General features: G+C 40.6%; 1 protein-coding gene and 1 long non-coding RNA gene across 8 annotated transcripts in view; one reads left to right on the forward strand and one right to left on the reverse strand.

The window, feature by feature from the left end:
• Nucleotides 1-11,141, forward strand: part of LOC137175591 (uncharacterized) — a 63,761-nt gene extending 52,620 nt beyond the window's left edge. The window contains exons 3-5 of one of the 6 annotated variants that reach the window (XR_010925646.1): nucleotides 4,454-4,544; nucleotides 8,547-8,668; nucleotides 11,063-11,141. This is a non-coding gene — a long non-coding RNA (uncharacterized lncRNA). The other 5 variants (XR_010925647.1, XR_010925645.1, XR_010925650.1 and 2 more) reach the window with 5 other exon arrangements.
• The window catches only part of sfmbt2 (Scm like with four mbt domains 2), a 56,197-nt gene that overhangs the window by 5,035 nt on the left and 33,128 nt on the right, over nucleotides 1-18,034 (reverse strand). For both annotated transcript variants that reach the window (XM_067581347.1, XM_067581348.1), the window contains 13 exons: nucleotides 16,312-16,400; nucleotides 13,272-13,521; nucleotides 12,093-12,190; nucleotides 11,085-11,186; nucleotides 9,976-10,206; nucleotides 8,788-8,914; nucleotides 8,545-8,658; nucleotides 8,419-8,461; nucleotides 6,686-6,753; nucleotides 2,966-3,105; nucleotides 2,342-2,451; nucleotides 583-758; nucleotides 254-423 (listed from right to left, as the gene is read on the reverse strand). In XM_067581347.1, the coding sequence (XP_067437448.1) occupies nucleotides 254-423; nucleotides 583-758; nucleotides 2,342-2,451; nucleotides 2,966-3,105; nucleotides 6,686-6,753; nucleotides 8,419-8,461; nucleotides 8,545-8,658; nucleotides 8,788-8,914; nucleotides 9,976-10,206; nucleotides 11,085-11,186; nucleotides 12,093-12,190; nucleotides 13,272-13,521; nucleotides 16,312-16,400 (1,718 nt within the window). The remainder of the gene's footprint in view (nucleotides 1-253; nucleotides 424-582; nucleotides 759-2,341; nucleotides 2,452-2,965; nucleotides 3,106-6,685; nucleotides 6,754-8,418; nucleotides 8,462-8,544; nucleotides 8,659-8,787; nucleotides 8,915-9,975; nucleotides 10,207-11,084; nucleotides 11,187-12,092; nucleotides 12,191-13,271; nucleotides 13,522-16,311; nucleotides 16,401-18,034) is intronic.

Below are 18,034 nucleotides of genomic sequence, written 5' to 3' on the forward strand. Positions count from 1 at the left end.
GTGATCAGCATGTAAATTATGTGTGAATAAACATAAAAGCAACACTGAGCTACATTTCCTGCCTTTGAAGCTCCTCTTCTTCCTGTATTTGTCATATTTAGAGACAAGTTTGTTATTATTTATGCATTTGATTATGACGGTACCCTTATTATCCGCCTGTTGCGTGAGCAGGAGCGTACAGGACACCCGCTGTCACAATATAAGCAAGACAAAAAAAAAAAAAGGGAAGGGAAGAGATGAAGCGTTGTCTAACCTGCGGTGAGCCAGCAGGAGTGTAGTCCACAGCTGACGAGCGCCTTTTCTTCTGCACAAAGATAGCTTTCCTCTTCTTCCTGCGGCGCGTCGGCTTGGCCAGCTCTCCCTCTGCAGTCTCCTCTCCTCCCATTGGCTTGGACAGCTTCCTCTTCTTCCCATAGTAATAGGCTGCAGACGCACAGCAGATGTTGAAAACAATGCACCCAAAACAAAACTTGGCTACTCATCAGAGGCAATTATACACTCTGCCGCGTCACAGGCTTTGATTTGGAGTCTTCTTCATAACTGTGGTGAAAGGAAGTGATGCGTATAATTACAGAGACTCACTGTATTTGGTTTTTGTCTGTACGGAGCAGTTCTCCGGGCACTTGTCGGTAACGAGGACAGGGCTGAAGAGGTTCGGGCAGCACTGAAGCTTCACGCACACCTTACGGCAGAAGTCTGGGATCTGGTCTGCGAGGCGGACTATACGGATGGTTGAACGATAGGTTTTCCCTTTATATCTGTAGGGAAAAGAGGGGAGCAGGGTTGGGGATGGCGTGACATTGTCAGCCTGTTATTATACTTTTTTATTTATGAGAACAATGGATCTGTAATCCATCAAAGCACTCAACAATGAATGATGATTGCACCGTACAGTAATGATGTGAAAGTGGGGCTGTTTTTGTGAGATCGCCTGGTTGATGAGGGCGAGCCAGGAGAGCGGAGAGAGTGTGACGCAGGGTCAATTCTGCAATCTCCTCTCTTAATAGCGAAGGTTAGGAAAGGTGAGCACTGCACAACTGTTCTCATGTGTTGCTTTTTAACTTTTGCACACCGCAGTTCATGTTTGTGTGCTTTTTGTTTTATCGACGCAATATAGCGATACCTTTAGAAATTTAGATTCTGTTAGATAAAAGGGTCCACACATTCCTAATAAATTCCCTGTGAAGCTTCCTGGAAAGAAGTGAATCTTGACACTAGTTATATGTAAAATAAAGTCTTTTTTTTAGTCAGTGAACAGCAGGTTCAAGCAAACAGTTCAACATATGTGAAGACTTAAGTTTCATACAATAAATGAACGATGAATAAATGTTAATTTGGGTTTAAATGGACATTAGCAACAGCTTATAAACTCTACAAAACTTAAGGAAAAACAAACGGTGCCTGTAATGAATACCAAGTTCTTTCCAGGAAACATTGGAAGAAATTATTATAGGAAAAATATGAATTCAGATAATAATAGACCCCATAAAAAAAAGGCCTTATTACAGTTCTTATCACAGACATGTGCAGGTTAAATATTTGCTGTAGGCTAGAAAGGAAATTCCTCATCATGACAAAACTTACAAATATTGATAAAAATGGTTAAATTTAGTTATATTTCTTCCTTCAGTACCTTTTTAGAAAACCATAACAATATGAGGACAAAACCAACATTAATGAAAGTGATTCATCTCCTAAATTAGACTTGGATCACATCACGGTGATAATGACAGACAGCTTTTACTTTCCACACTGTTCACACCAGAGGCTTTTTTGGCAAATAAGAGCCCCCAGAAAATTAAAAGTAACCCCTTTGTCAAGTTGTCAAAACATTCATGCATGAATGTGATCGCTGTGCTCCGTCGGCCGCTGCAGGTAAACCACAAGAACTTATGACCTATGGCCGATTCTTTCTCGTTTAAGCCAGAAAAATGGGCGAGTTTTTGATTAGAAAACACTGAGTGTGCAGCCTGAAGCTGTGGAATAATTTGGCTCCGTGCAGCCAGCAGCAGAAGAAATGCAGACCTCACACAAACCACTGCAGCAACAACAAAAAAAAATAACATAGAGGGGTGCAAGATGGACTCTCAGGGACAGAGAGGGGGGGAAAAAAAAAACCCAGCAGGCTCTTCTGCGAGGCCTGATACTGATTTCTAACTGTGGGACAGATGTGAGGGTTTATTATGATTTATAATATGTTAGGCATGAAAGCCAATAGAGAATCAAATTTATGGTTTAATAATTATAGAAATGTGTCTCAGAACCAGAAAATGAGCAAATCAAAAAGGGGGAAGAATCTGTTCCACTGCATGTTTTTTTTTTGTATTTTTGGTCTCCTCACTTGGCTTTGAGGGTCTCCTCTTGGCAGTCCCAGCTCTGATCCTCCAGCTCCTGCAGCTCCTTCAGGACTCGTCCAGGCTTGTAGGCGGCGTTTATCAGCATGCTCAAGAGCTGGAGGCGAAAGCAACGCTTAAGATTAAAAAAAATAATAAAATAAATGGAACAATTCACCAGAAGAATCACAGTAACTGTAGAAAACCGAAGGAGCAACAAAAACTGAGGACAAACGCAGAGATCACGCTAGAAACTGCATGTTCACACACACACACACACACACATGGCGCATAGATACGTGCACGCACAAACACACACGCACACAAACAGTCTCTAGAGAAATTAAGAGGCTGTTTTTCTGAGCGGCAGCGACGGTGTGTATGTGTAAACACACTTGACTGACAGCTCCTCACATTGAAATGAAGGCACTGCTGGGAAACTGCAGGTGGTTAACAAGACATCGCTGTCTCGCCCTCCATCTTTCACCTCCTCCCTCTTTCAATCTCTGCCGACCCTCCTCTCCCTTTGAAAGTGTGTAACTCTTTGATTAAACCTGCTACTCTTCATCCCCCCCCCCCCCCCCCTCCCACCTCCCCACCTCCCTCACCACCTCCCTCTGACATCAGCCCACCTCTTTGAGGACCAGCGTGCATTTTCCTGGTCCGACGGCCTGCGGCAGCTCCGCGATGCGTCCCTTGTTGAGGTAGGGGCCTGAGAAACAGCGGTGGTTGACATAAATCTTGGAGCAGCAGTATCTTCCGTTGGCTGTGCCTGACGGAGGAAAGGTCAAACGCAGAAATGTTAAGCAGCGCATAAATAGAAGTATGATGATGAGAGTTTGCACACATTAAAGTTAAGCCAATAAAATCAGATATGAATCTCTCATAAGAAGGTTTTTTGGGGGGTTTTTTAACAACTCATGCAAGAAAAACAACAAGCATATCCTGAATGCCTGCTGGGGAAATTAATCATCACCGCATTGAGTCATGGCAACAAAAACACACATGAACATGGACTGGGAGGTAAAGGGTCAAAGATCTCATGATAAAAGTGAAAAAAACTGCACTTTTTAGTTCTTATTTAAGATTTATTTATTCAATTGCAATAATAAAAATGGCAGAACATGACTGGATGAATGAATGACGGAAACAACAGACTGTATAGAGAAAGTAAAAAGCAAAAGTTAAGGCTTTATCCCACTTTACCACAAAGGTTTAAGCAGCTTCTGGTCTCAGTGATCGGTGCAGAATCAAACCACGCGACCACAACAAAACACAGAAGCACACCGGACGCAGGTTCAAATACACCCAGAAACATTAACAGTGAGATTTTTTAGAGGGATTAACTCCATGAAAAAACTGAGAAATTAAAAAAAATCTCATATTTAAACTGTCAAACCATCATTTGTTCTTTTTATGATGTGAAACTTTATTGAGATAACTGGTTTTAAATTCGCATTAGATGTGATAGACGTAAAAACTTATGATGCAACAATTTCACCAGTAAATTTTCTCTGATTTTCATGCAGTTTATTTGTAATTAATAAAGATTCTATGTTAAATTAACTGGGAGCCAATGTGATCATGTCCTCCTTCAATACGCTGCTTTGATGCAGTTTGATCGGTACTGAATTTATTGAAGGTTCATTATTGACCTTTGAAACAGGAGTTTTAAGAAGAAAAAAGAATACAGTTTATTTAAGCTACATCTCGTGGCCTTCGTCAGTGAATGGTGGGATATGAATATAAAATTTACTTCATTTGTAATTTCCATCATACTGAAAAAGCTGAAAAAGCTGAAAAATGTGTCTGAAAGCTCCAGAAAACTTGACTTCAGTGTTTTTTCTGGCATATTTATTGTATGATTGGCCACAGAGCATGTTTTTTTTTAAAAGTCTCTCACCAGACTTTTAATACCTAACATTTCTTATTTTACTGCCTAAAAGCTGAATGTTTGTTTTTCTAGTATTGTAATTTCTAAGTCCATTTATTTTCTCTGTTAACTTTCAGCCTTTTGCCATGTAGGTGAAAGCAGAGTCAAACTGGGTTACGAGTACGTCCTGTTCATGTGACCTCCCCCCCCTCCCCTCCTCTCTCTGACATGAACCGAGGGTCTGCAGAACGATGCAGCATGCTGCACTCCGCCCTTCCTGCAGCCCCTGACTACCGCCGGCACCTGGAACCACACCGCCAGGGGTGAATAGTAATTAGGTGAGGTGATGAATATGCATGAGCGAGTGGGTGTTTTTTTAGACGGGGAACTTGGAAAAGAGGGCAAAGGGTTTCATGGAAACTACGCTCACCCCCCCTCCACCTCCCCAGCCCTCTTTGTGCCTGAACATACATGTTGTTTACATGCAGATTCACTCAAAACAAAACATTGTAGAGACAATAAGGGGAGGATGTGTGTGGTGGAGTAAAATGTACAACCGTATCCTGAGTTGTGAGGTCACTGATCATTTATTGATTTATCTCTATTAAGTATTAGTTTGGCTGCCAAAATGCATCCAAGTATCCCTCCAAGTACTTATTTGGGCCTTGTTTTCTACATTTTGGCTTTAATCCCATCTGTTATAATATTTTAAATTTATTAAAATCCTGGTTTGCAGCAGCACTGGTTGCTTTACAGCTCATTCTACTGGGCAGACAGACCAGAACTCCAAGTAAACCCACTTATTTCAGGCTTTTGAAGGCTTTTGGAAGTGAAAACAAATAAAAACACACTTGAAATCTCTGCAATATGTATAAAACTGCACAGAACACACAACAAATGTCAATGTTCATATTAATTTTCAGCACCAAATAAAATAAATCCAATTATTCCAAATAAACGGTTTAGATCCTGCGTTTTCTGCTTGTGTTGGAAAGCCGTGTCTTTGGTAAAATAAGTTGACTTGTTATGTTAAAACTATAAAAGATAAGAACCGAGTTGTAGAACAATGAAAGTTTCCTTTACTGAGAGATTGATCTTAAAACCCTTCACCATGGTTTTTAAAAACAGGATGTCATATTTTGTACTCAGTGTTGCTGTTTCTGGGTGTATTTTTCTCGCCTCAGACGGGCCAAACATACTATACTGTAGTAGCTCCGCTGCAGCTACACTAACCTCTCGTCTTTCTAATGCATTTATGATGAGCGAGGCTTTTAAACGATATTCTACAAGCACACACAGAGAGAAAAAATATCTTCACTGAAGAGGAAGTGAGACTTAATGGGCCAAAGTGCAAACGTTAGCCACAAGTTGCATCTTGTCTCAGCTGCTCAATAATCTTTTTATCAAACCAGACACTCACAACAATCTGTCTTCAGTGTCTTCAATTACTTTTTCCTCAAGGGGGATAATTTACTTCCAGTATCACTTTCATCACCTGTATATAAACAAGTGTGTTTCTCTTTGGGTTGGGCTCTTAAAATGCCTTTCAGACATGCACCTCATTACACGAATGTGCCCGAAAAAGCTCCCGGGTTCACTTTTATGCAAAAAGTTACAACGGTAATCTTAATGAACGCTTGCCTAATACGTCAAACACGGCACGCAAGTTTGGATTAAATGTCAGATTAACGTAAGGATCACGACGTCACAGGGGTTTAATACTCACAAAGACGGATAATAACACATCTTTTCCAATCTTAAGATCGCTTTGCAACCCTTACGCACACAAAAAAATAACTTCAGTGAATCAAGAAACACTGTGAACGAGCCAATTTCACACCTTTAAGGCGATTATTCGTGGTTTTTTCCCCCCCTCGCAGTGTGGAGTATTAGAGGCCAAAAGCAAAACAAACCCTCTTAAAGTCACAATAATAATCAAACCCACCATCTATCCATTCCCATATCTTCAATTTTCATTCAACTAGAACATGTTTTAGTCCCAATAGACAGTAAAATACACTCATACAGTCTAATAAATGATGAAACTGATGAGGATCTTTCTGGGGGGGTTTAGTGTGAGAAACAGGGGTGAGTGTCCCTCTTGAAACTTTTTAAAATCCATCAGTTTTGCATCAGAAACGTTCTTCTACCTTCATGTCTGCTGCTCACACTCCAGATGCCAAATATCACGCCAGCATTACGCATCATTCAGTAAATGTCCTGTCATGTCTGAATCAAGCCGTAACAAACATTTACCTAACTGACACCCACGCCTGAGCGCCAAATAAAACAGTCAACGGAGCCCTTTTCATGTCTGAAAGGAGCTTAAGAGGAAGACGAAGCACTCAGAAATCACAAACTGTGCAGGAGAATCTGAAGAGCCCAGGTCCCCCCCCCCCACCCCAACCCCCCCTCATCATACCTCCTCATTAGCATTAATTACTGGAGATAAATCATGTGTAACGTGGCTTCTGATTACCTGGATCCATGGCGACGGGCTGGCAGTGGCTGACGGGAGCCGTCTCTAGCGGCTGGGACGGAGCCAACCTGCAGGAGGGGGGGGGGGGGGGGGGGGGGGGGAGAGAAAGAGAGGCAATCAATCCTGTCAAAGTAATCAATAAAATTATCCAGCTGATCTAATCCAACGGGGAAACAAAAACCAAATGATCGCTCATTCGACTGATCAATCGACAAAACGGCTACTACGGTTTCCGACAGATTTAGAAGCAGGTGAAGCGGCGGCGGGGAGGAAAGGGAGAGGAGGGGGGGGTGGCGGGAAAGTATTGATGAAAGGATTCCCCCGAAGGTGAGAAATGGAATTAGTGGTTAGATGAGAGAGCTGACAAAGTGCTGCTGAAGACCTCATATTTCTCCCGCCTCTCCGACCGCCATCCCCCCCCCCTTCCTCGTATTCCCGGGGCTTCGTTCGCCAGCCAACGGTATAACATGTCATTTGTCAACAAAATCAATCAGCGCCCCGGGAAAAGCAATTTCTGCTCTAAAAAAGCCACTGTTTCAATTAATGGCTTCGGCGTGACAGAGAGGAAGAAGAAAAAAAACCCCTCGAGGGTTTTTCTGAGGAAACCTTTTTTTTTTTTTTTTTTTTTTGGCTCACAGGTGGAAGATAGAAAAAAAAAAACCAGAGAGTCGTGAATGAAACAATTTTTTTCTGACCGTGCTGAAGTGAAACAGACGACGGGTGCGGTCGGGTTAGAGTGATACATCGGTTTATAGAAACATGTGAGTTTCATTTTCCATTTAACACGTCGGACGGTTGTTTTTAAAAGAGTGTTAAATGTTCATACAAGGAGAGAAAAACACAATTAAAAATCCACCAGAGATTCATTGAAGTTGTGCTCTAAATGATGAAAAAAAACTGCAGAAATAAAGTGTCTTTAGATGGGATCTTTAATTAATTGGGAAATTTCTCACATTCTGGGGGACAAGTTAATAAAAAGTAATAAAATCTGGAGACATCTTTGGCAACTAGTGATGGGCGAACCCTTTGTCCTAAAAATTACATCCACTTAGAGCTTCGAGGCTTCAGAAAACAAGTTTTATAGGAGGCGTAATAATGATAAAAGTAACTTAAAGTGTAAACTTCTTGTCATTTGTTTGTTTAGCCGGTACATCATCATTATCTGTAGCATTTCTAGCGCATACCATCCCGGGTTTGTTTGTGTTCAGCGTTGTGTTTTTGTTCGTTGCATCAACATTTTCTGGTTTCTGGGGAGTTCTTGGTGATTAAGTGAGAGCAGAAAAAGGAAAAGAGACAAACGGCCGTGTGTAGCTGTGTGCCTTCAGGCTGGTTGGGATAAACGAAGACATTTGAGGACATTAGTTTGGGCTTTTTTTCCACCATTTTCTGACATTTTATGGACCAAAAACTAATGTCAAATTAACCGATGACTAATATAAATGTTAGTCGCATCCTTAATCTAGTGGTTGTGAAAGACATAACACATGATTCACATTATTTGGGGGAAAACATCTGCATTCGTTATGTTTCTCCGCTCATTTATTCAGATTTTCTTTAATCTCTCGTGTGTCTGTGCAGCATATTGTGTGGCTGAAGCTGATGACAATGACGCTAACTCGAAAAAGGAGCGGATTTCAGCTCTCTCAGCGTTTAATACTGGCAGCTTCGGCTTCAAAACATATCTGCATAAAGCTTTAAAAAGTTTTGATAGATGAATATTTTGTTGTTCTTACTGTTTCTCCGGTTGGACCACTGCTATCTTCTTCTGCTTCTGGCCTGTGGAAAAGAAAGAGTTTGCATCAAACTGTCACACTCAGGGAAATATATGTGTGTGTGTGTGTGTGTGTGTGTGTACATACAGACAGGTTTGAGTGGAGGGGTCAGAGGGTAACCGTTGGCCTCGCACCAGCCGACAGGAAAGATGTCCATGGACTCGACGTCTACGATACGCTCTGACAGGGGCTTCGCCACACCTGGAGACAGGTAGACAGCCGACACACACACACAGGTTTTTACATTCACTCAGAGCCACAGCAGGAGTCCTCTGACACTTAATCCTTCTTACACACACACACACACACCCCAACACACACACATCTTACCTTCCAGTCGGAGCCACAGCAGGCGTCCTCTGACCTGTGTGATCTGAGCCACACACACCTCCGCTGGCTGGTGAGGGTTCACCGCCTCCAGCCACATGTCCTTGGCAAAGCCTCTGTTCTGCCATGTCTGCACGCACGCATGCACACACACACACACACGCACAGAAGGAGAAAGACAGAGGAGAAAGAGAGAGAGAGTTTATTTTACATTTAGGACAATGATTTAACCTGAGATAACCCTAAAGCGAGGCTTCGATTACAAGATATTCACACCGATTTAACCCTGATTTTCCTCTTAAAAGGCCTGTAAACAGGTGTCAGATTGTACAATACCATTGTGACGTAGCATACAATGTAAATACAAGCAGAAACACATCATGTTTTGTTGTTTTTTAACCTTACAGTATTTAAAAAATGGCACTTAATGGTAGTTTCAAACTTGAGTGAGTGAAGAAGGACAATATTCGAGATATTAGAGAGACTTTTAACCAAAGTCCCCGGTAGTATTGGAGAGTAGAAGCTATATAACTTCATGATTTCAGAGATGCTACATCACTTTTCCTCCATTTTTCTCTACAGTGAAATTATCGCCACTGTCTCGTCAAGGCTAGAATCTCATTAAGGAAGTCTGCTTATGTGAGGGAAAAGTTTTAACTCGGTGGAACTTTGGCTTGAAAACCTGGTGGAAAACCAGCGTAGTGTTCACTGTTATGGCTTCTGCAGCTGCCTGAGAATCCACAGCCACCACTCTCTCTCTCCACTGGAAATAATGGTTTTCGTCTGCACTGTATTGAACTTTTGGTGATGTGTTGGCCGACGTATACTACATCATTTTAATGATATATTTTGATTAATTGGTTTGTAGGGAAGCTGTCTCCGGTTGCCAGATCTGTAAAGTGGCCATCAGCGGACGTGTATCATAGTGTGATGTAGGACTGCTGTTCACAGCTCAAAATAGCACAGTGTATAGGCGCCGTAAGAAAATCAGAGCAGGGTTCTGTTTCAGTTCATGGATCGGTATTGATGTTCTGCACACAATATCTGGTTTCCAAAATAGATTTTCACCCACTGAACTGCTCCCAGAAATGATCAGGCTCAGTCTGATAATGTAAAAACTGGTATTTCTACTGAGCGTCACTGCATCAGAAAGGACAAATGCTTTAAAAGGGGTGTTCGGTTCGTTCTTACATCAGGGAAGCAGGCGTCGGGGGCCGCTTCAGTCCCGCTGTGCTTCAGGTAGTCGGCCCAGTCGAAGTCCTGGCCCTCGTAGCCCCGGGGACGCTCCAGGCCAGCGCCGTTTTTCAGACACCACTGGACGGGCATGATGCCTGGCGAGTTGGTGTGGCACACCACAAACCGCGGCTTAACGTCAACAGAGAGGTCATCCAGCGTGACCTGGAAATAGATCTCATTGTAGACCTGAAGAGAAGAGAAGAGAAGATTATCCCTGATCATCATTGTAATAAAACATTTTGATCTCAGGAGTGCACTATGAATCTGATCGTTTTTATTCTTCTTCATCTTCTTTTTATGGTTATATATGGAAGCAAAAAAGGGCCAAAATTAATTTTTAAATGGAGAGAATATTTCATTGTGAATTTATAGCATATAAGTATTTAACTTGCCTCCAGATGTGTTCTCAAGCTTTTCTCAAGTAGAAAATTTAAAAACTTGATTGTAACATTCACAAATTTTAATGTAGATACTCTTCTTTATTTTGGTATAGCATGCAATATCACCATTAAAAATCTCTACATTTCCTATTTCTGTTTAGAAAATCACAATCTTCTGAACATCAACAATTAGCTACAAGAAAAAAAAGGGGGATTTAAGGATGCTATTGTATCCTTAAACTAGTGAACACTGGCACAAAATGTTTTCTACTGGAAGCTCATTACTCATAAAACAGCATTTGATGTCATGTCACATTAAGCGTTCATGTTCATTTGTATTTATTATGAAGCACAAACAACTCTTAAATATTTCAGTCAGCATGTAAAGCTGCAAGCTAGATGTAGTTTTGTTTATGAAAAAAAGGGAAAATTCCATAATTTACAGTAGGAAATACTTTGAGTTGAAGCATTACTGGGATACCGATGAGATAAAATACCCAAGAATTCCCTAAAGAGTCTTTTTTAAGGTGGAATTTCAGTAGAATCCACAAACTTGAGGAACAAGGCCGCCTCCTTGGCAAACATGGTTACAAATCTACCGTCACATTAATAAAGAAGAAGAAAGCTCGAGGGAGGAGTCTGCTTGATAGTTTTTTTTTCAGATGAGACTTCAGTCCGACTCACCTTGGTGACAGAAACGGGGCAGATCTGAAGCTGCTCCCACGGAGAAACCATCTCCAGCTTCATCCCCGTCTTGAAGGAGTGCTTGGGCAGGTCTACGTGGTCCTGACACAATAAAGTCAAGACTTTTTTAGACAAATTGTGCTCCATTTTTGTTAATGCACACACATGCATGAAGACAATGTAGGTCATGCAAACCCTGCTGGGTGGGCAGGTAATGAATGAAAGCACCTCGATGAGGCAAAGTGTTCCCAGTTCAGTGATATCTCAGGCCGGTGCTGATCGTTAGGAAGAAACACACACGCAGACACCAAAATAGATGCTAGTTTTTCCTTTTTTCTGTCATTTGTTTGTTTTTTCAGCTCATCCACTCATGCTAACAGCCTGGTTCTTTGTATATTCATGCTAAACTATCTGGAAATCAGTGGTTTTTGTTTTGTTTTAAGAAAGAAAGACCTCCTGCACCAGACACCAAGTGTTACCATAAGGGCTGCACATTTAGGAAGTTAATAAAAATCATAATCCTCTCACTCTGAGTTATGATTTGCTCTCATGAGTCTTAAACTTCTTTTGCCTTTAAGAGTTTGCCAGGTTTTGTGATGCACTGTATAAGTTTTCTTTTATGGATTTTTTTTGTCATCATTTATAGAGATATTCACCTAATTTTTGTAGTCTTTACAAATCGACATACAGTATGTAGAGAATAAAGTTTCTAATAACATTTCCTTAATATTTACTTGGGTTTAAATTGGCCTTTTCTTTATTATTATTCCTATTTCCTTATAATTGGTACCAAATTACATACATCTTTCCAGGAAATTATTAGGAAATTATCATTTGTTCTCTAAGTTTTATATCATCAATCAGTCAAAGACAATAGAGGTAATAGCAGTTAAAAAAACAGCTCATTTCGCCCTGGTAATCCTGCAGTCTGGCTGAGTGCCAACACTGCACACAATCACACAAACACACACTGTGTGGAGAGCAGAGATGTGTGTATGCGAGTCTCACCTTGAACACCTCGAGCGGCAGAGGACTTGTCTGTCCGTCGAGTCGAGCGTCCTCCAGAGCCTGCTGCCAGTCGGAGGCGCTCTTCAGAGACTTGAGCTCTGAGGATTAAAGACATAAGATACACGAGTTAGATTCTCATGAGCCAAAGTCTCTGTGCAACACCTGAAGAGTCCTAAACCGGCTTGATTTTATTAACTCCATTAACATTATGGAAATACTCTTTAGCATCTTCTGTAAAAGCAAATCGAATTCAAAACCTTCCTCAGCTGTTACAGGTGAAGAAAAAGACTTTCAGTGACTGAAAACCACTAAATTTCCACTTAAGTCTCTTGAAATGTACAAAAAAAATCATTTGACAACATTCCAAGTTGAAACTAGCGATTATTTTCATTATAGATTAGTTGCCTCTTATTTTCTCCATTAAAGCTTGAGTAGGTTATGTATTATAGATGCATTTATTGCTGTATTTGTTGAAATTCTCTGTACATCCCGACAATGCAAAAGAAAAAAATTCCAGTTTCTGTGGCTGACGCAGGCCATTAATGACTTAATAACACTTCCTGCTGACGGATAGGAAGTGACGGGACTGCATGAATTGCAAAAGAAGAGAATTTTTTTGTTTGTTTTGCTGAACACTACCTACCCCAGCTTCAACCGATTCTATAAAATGTCAGAAAATACTAAAAAAACAACAATTTTTTTTGGATTAATCAACTAATCGCTGCAGCTCGAATATATTTTCTGCTGTTCAGCTTTATGCTAACATGGTGTTAAAACATCCAAACCCAACATGCATTGTTTATTTATATGACTGCACTGTTGCATCATGTCATGTGCATCATGTTTTGCACATAATCTTCCAAAATTGACATGATTGCAGTATTTGGAAACGTTGTGCAGTCGTCCCTCACTGAGCCTGAATATCATTAGATTCACAGTCTGTCTCATATTATTGACTTTCTGCATCTTCAGCATGAAATTATTGGCATCAGATTTCGAAAAACTGCAGTCCTTAGACACTTTAAACACAAACACACACACACACATTACTCATTAAGTATCATTAAGCTTCACATATACACTGTAATTAAATTGTAGGAAATTCAAAGTTCCTTCCTGTCACCACGGTAGTTTCAGGCGGATGGTAAACAAGAAGGTGCGAGCAGATTAGATGATCACCTGTGGGTGGCTCTAAGGCGAAACTGTTCTCCAGAGCCCATCCGAGGGGGCGGAGCCTAACATCCAGGTAGAAGAGCCAGGTGTCCTGAGCCCGGTGGTCGTCTGAGAGACCGGCGTAGCGTAGACGGAGCCTCCCTCCGACGTTCTGGACGACGCGGACGGGCCAGTAAAGGAAAGGATCCGAGACGTCCTGAAGCTCCAAAATAGAGCCGTCGACGATCAGATCCACCGTGTTCTTACCTCGCAGAGGCTGAGAGAGACAGACAGAGAGTTTTTACTTTATTCAAGAATCTCTAAGACACAGGACAGCTCTAAAGGCAAAGTCACTGGTTTATTGGTTGAGTTAAGATCAAATTAACTAAAATTATCAAAAGAATGTGAAGAAATAACAGTTTTGACATCATTTCAAAGACCGATATGTATTATGTTGCAGAGCTCTCTACTGTAGTTAGCATGCTAACCAGCTAGCTCTGGCCCCGTCCTGTCTCATAATATCACTTTGTACCTCAGGGGCTGCAGTGAATCACTGTTCTTACACGCTGAATCTTTAAAGGACAGGTTCACAATTTCTCAAGTCTGCCCAAAAAAGACTCAAATGAACATTGAAACAGGTTTTTCTTCCTCCTTCTGTGCAAAAATGTTTATCTGAAGCTAATATGAAGCTTCAGTCGTCCAGATTTGTGTGTGAGTGAGTATTTTTAGTGCCAAAGTCCCTCTTTTTGTTACTATAATTCCACCGCTGCTAAACAGGGAAACACAAAGAGGGAATTTGATGCTAAAAAGACTGTAAATGTGTCAGATATCCACTTGATATTTTTGCACAGGAGGAGGAGTGTGGATTTTGTCTCCATCATTTACACTGTAAGTACATTATGAAGGGATCTTCTAATGGTCAGCATGAACAGGAGGAACGATTACAGCAAGAAAAACATGTTTTGATGTTCATGTGGGCTCCTGACTGCTGTTTTAAGATGGACTTGAAAAACTGTGAACACGTCCTTTAAGCCTGCACCTCTAGTGAAAGTCAGTGAAAAAAGGTGAGAAGTAACAAACAAGGAAGTTAATATCTTATTTATGTTATGGTTTGAATTAAAAAAAAAGGTATCAGCCACGCTTTTTCTCCTAGTTCCACCCAGACGTACCATCTGATCTACAGGTATCAAGGCAGGATAGTTAATTAGCCTCCTCACCTGAACCTCACGAGCCCAAAAATGGACATTTATGGTGTTTTTTTAGTAATAATTGGCAGAGAAATCTCAAAAGAAGCCGATGCAGAAAATACTTAATTTAAACAGACAACGTTTCAGTCATCGGACCAATCAGTTCTAATGATGAAAGAAACTTTCAAGTTAAACTTCCATATCACCCATACGTCTCCAGGTGATGATATATGTGTTACTTACTGGGCCTCCTGTTTAAATAAAATGATCTTATTTAAAGTATTGATCCACTCAAACACATCCAACTGTCAGAAACACACAGAGTAAAGTAGACATTCAGTGATGCTAAAAAGGAAGTGATGTGAAAAAGAGGAACTGCAACAAAGGTCATTACATACCTGCCACCCATACTCTATATTAAAATCAACTCCTACAGGCTTTGCAAAAAGCATGACCACCGTCCTGGTGACTAGCAGATATAAATGGAAACTGTTCAGTCCCACTCTGCTTAAATTTGCAAGTGCATTTGGATTTTTTTTTTTTTCTGCACAGAGAGCAGCTGCACATACAAGTCGTCCGTTGAATCAGGTTGTGGGTTGCCAGGTTGTGATGACAGATTGGTTGAAATTGCGTGCAGTGTTTGGACGTGTTTCATAGACGATCTGACAACGTGGGCAACGTCAGACAAACATATAAAACTTACTCATCCCTCGATTATTCATCATAAAGTTTGAGGGACGTGCAAATTATGGGAAACAACACGACAGGAAGGCGATGCCCATGAAATACAAGAGAAACCCGGGAAAAAAACTGGAGTGTTGTCTCAGGAGAGACGCAGTTACGACGTGAGAAACTCCAGATAGAAATGTATCAGCAAATGTATCAGGACAACAGAAACTTCCTCTCTACTTTCAACTATTTTAAACAATAAATACTTGTACGTGACACACACGCACACACACACACAAGCTATTAGATTTCAGTGAGAAGATAAACAGACACAGACACAAAGTAGTTCCTTTGATATCTGATATGGGCCTCGCTGGCTTCCTTATGACTTGCATAACTACATTTTCTCATTTTTTACGCAACTACAGGCGCTGATGTGTTTTTCAGAAAAGTCTCTCGCCAAAAAATATGAATAAACGGGGCTGATGATCTCAATCGTTGAGGATAAAAATAAAGTTTTAGCCCCTGATGAAAACAAGAGCAGGTGATGTGAGCTGGAGAAGAGCAGCTCATGATGTGAATTTGAGTTCTCAAATAATTTTGCTTTTAATTTGACAAGGTTACATTATTGATTTCTAGTTGACATTGTGGGTGTATGTGATGTGCTGTTGTTTGTAGCTTTGTATTATGTGTCCTGTGTGTTTTTTTTGCTTTGTACTGTTTTTTATTGTGCTTTTATATGTTTTATTTGTAAGGGACTGCAGATGAAAACTACCTTTTTAAAGCTAACTCTTGGTGCAGTACATCAAATGTTAACATTTATGTTTAAAACTGCACATTATCCCAATAAATACAATACAATAGGATTACAAAGTGATTGCACAATTCTCCAAATCAATAAAGCTGCTACCAGTTTGATCTGTGCAAGTGTTTTGTCATCCTTTTTTATTATTACACAACTACTGCTACTAAAAAGTCTACATGTATTAATTAACTGCAACAACTTTCACTGTTTTCAAATAAGAAACTGCAAATTCCCACGTTTTTCTTTGCAGTGAACTAAAAACAAAATATATTCTCCTCCTTAGTTGCAGCCCTAAGTTGCTTTTATTCAAAATAAGGCTGTTTGTCTTTATTCTTTCTTCCTTTATAGCATCATATTTAGCTTCCGGGGAATTGTTTCTGAACGGCAGAAGATATGATTCGCTCACCCCCTCCAGCAGGTTGGCCGGTGCCGTCCTGGAGCCGGTCAAGTCCTGAACCAGGAACTCGGTCCAGTCGTTGTATTTCTCCTTGATGGCTGTAAAGAGACAAAAAAAAAAAAAAAAAAAAACACAACACAGAGACTGAAAAAAACCATGCAGACAATCAAAGTGTTATTTTATGCCACCGCAGTGCGCTGCTAAGTGTAGTCGCCAGAGAACAGCATGCATAAGTAAGTGCATGCATATACTTGCAAAAAACAAACACACAGCTTTTCTACCACAGATGTGAAATATTTTAAGGACGAGTGTCTCTGAATGGAATCGTTTTTATGCAAAAGAAGGGAGAGGAAAATCCCAGTATTCTGAGATTTCTTTAGGTGACATTATTTCTGTCTGAAGCCTCAATGGTTTCAATCACACTGAAAACCTTAACGCTCAAATCTGATTATAGCTGAGATTGTTTTTTTTTTAGGCTTGCATATGCAAAAGAAGAGTAAGAAAAGACATCACATCTGGACGGTTTCTGCGGGAGGAAACACATCAGAATGAAAGACGCTGACAAACGCGGTCTTGAATGGTGTCATTTCCATGTTAATATGCTTAAAAAAACAGCTGCAAATCTGAGCAAACAGAAAACAAAAGACGTGTAGTCGCAGCTTTCTGTGGAGCAGTTGTGGCTGTTTCACAATGGTGACGGGAACAGAAACAGGTTTTCATCCAGAAGTTCAGAATATCAAAAGTTGATTTAGTTTTATTAGTAACTTCCTCTGTTAATGAGCGGTTAAAAGTGCATGAATCCAAAATGACTGTCGAGACTGAGGTCAAACTGCCGCAAATTAGATTCATTTCAGGTTTAAGACCACAAAGCAGAGCAAATCAGAACTGAAAACGTCAGATTCAACGTGACATTATGAAACTGATCTAAGGGGAAAGAAAGAACGAGAACTTTCCCGCCAGTCTGAACACTAATATTAATGAAAATATCAGATGGACAAATAGAGGAATCTGATAAAAACACATATGCTATAATACAATCAATCCATGTCCAAGTGTAGTAATATCCTCTGTTCAGTTTGAATGTGATTTAATGGGTTGAAATCAGGAACTTCTGCACACCCACACATGTGCTTTCAGTCATTCTGGCTGATTAAACCTCTGCTTAGTTGTTTGATTTGAGCTATAACAGGGATTACTTGAGGTCACCTTAGTCATAGAATCAATAGGAATGATAGCAGTCGTCCCGCCTTAACAGGTGCGACAGGAGATGTGAATTGAACGCAGCTCTCTGTGAGACGTCTCATCAAACACAATAAGGGAAAACACCTGTGTAGGTTTGATGAGGTTTTAGAAATCAAAAAAAAAAACCCCGTAATATTGTCAGATTAACCACAACAGTTGCCTGGATGGTTAATAGACTCATCGTTAGCATTTCCTTCCCATTTTTCTCTCGGCTTTCTGACTTGTCCTCATTGCAGACAACCTTGTTTACTGCGAGCTACAGTGACTACAGCGTCCCTTTTTGCAAGCAGCAGAGTCATTTTTAACTGAGGAGACAACAAATCCGGCTGAGAGCGATCTCCTCTTTTAAAAACAATCTTGAGAGTTGTTTACCCAATAAATAAGAAACCAAACATGTCTATGACGCTAATGGACAGCACTTACATCAGTCGAGACAAATATCTGTCTTTCTCACCAACACACTTTTTGTCATTTGTGAGGACACTGTATT

This window comes from Thunnus thynnus, chromosome 23, assembly GCF_963924715.1.
Source record: "Thunnus thynnus chromosome 23, fThuThy2.1, whole genome shotgun sequence".
Classification (NCBI taxonomy): domain Eukaryota; kingdom Metazoa; phylum Chordata; class Actinopteri; order Scombriformes; family Scombridae; genus Thunnus; species Thunnus thynnus.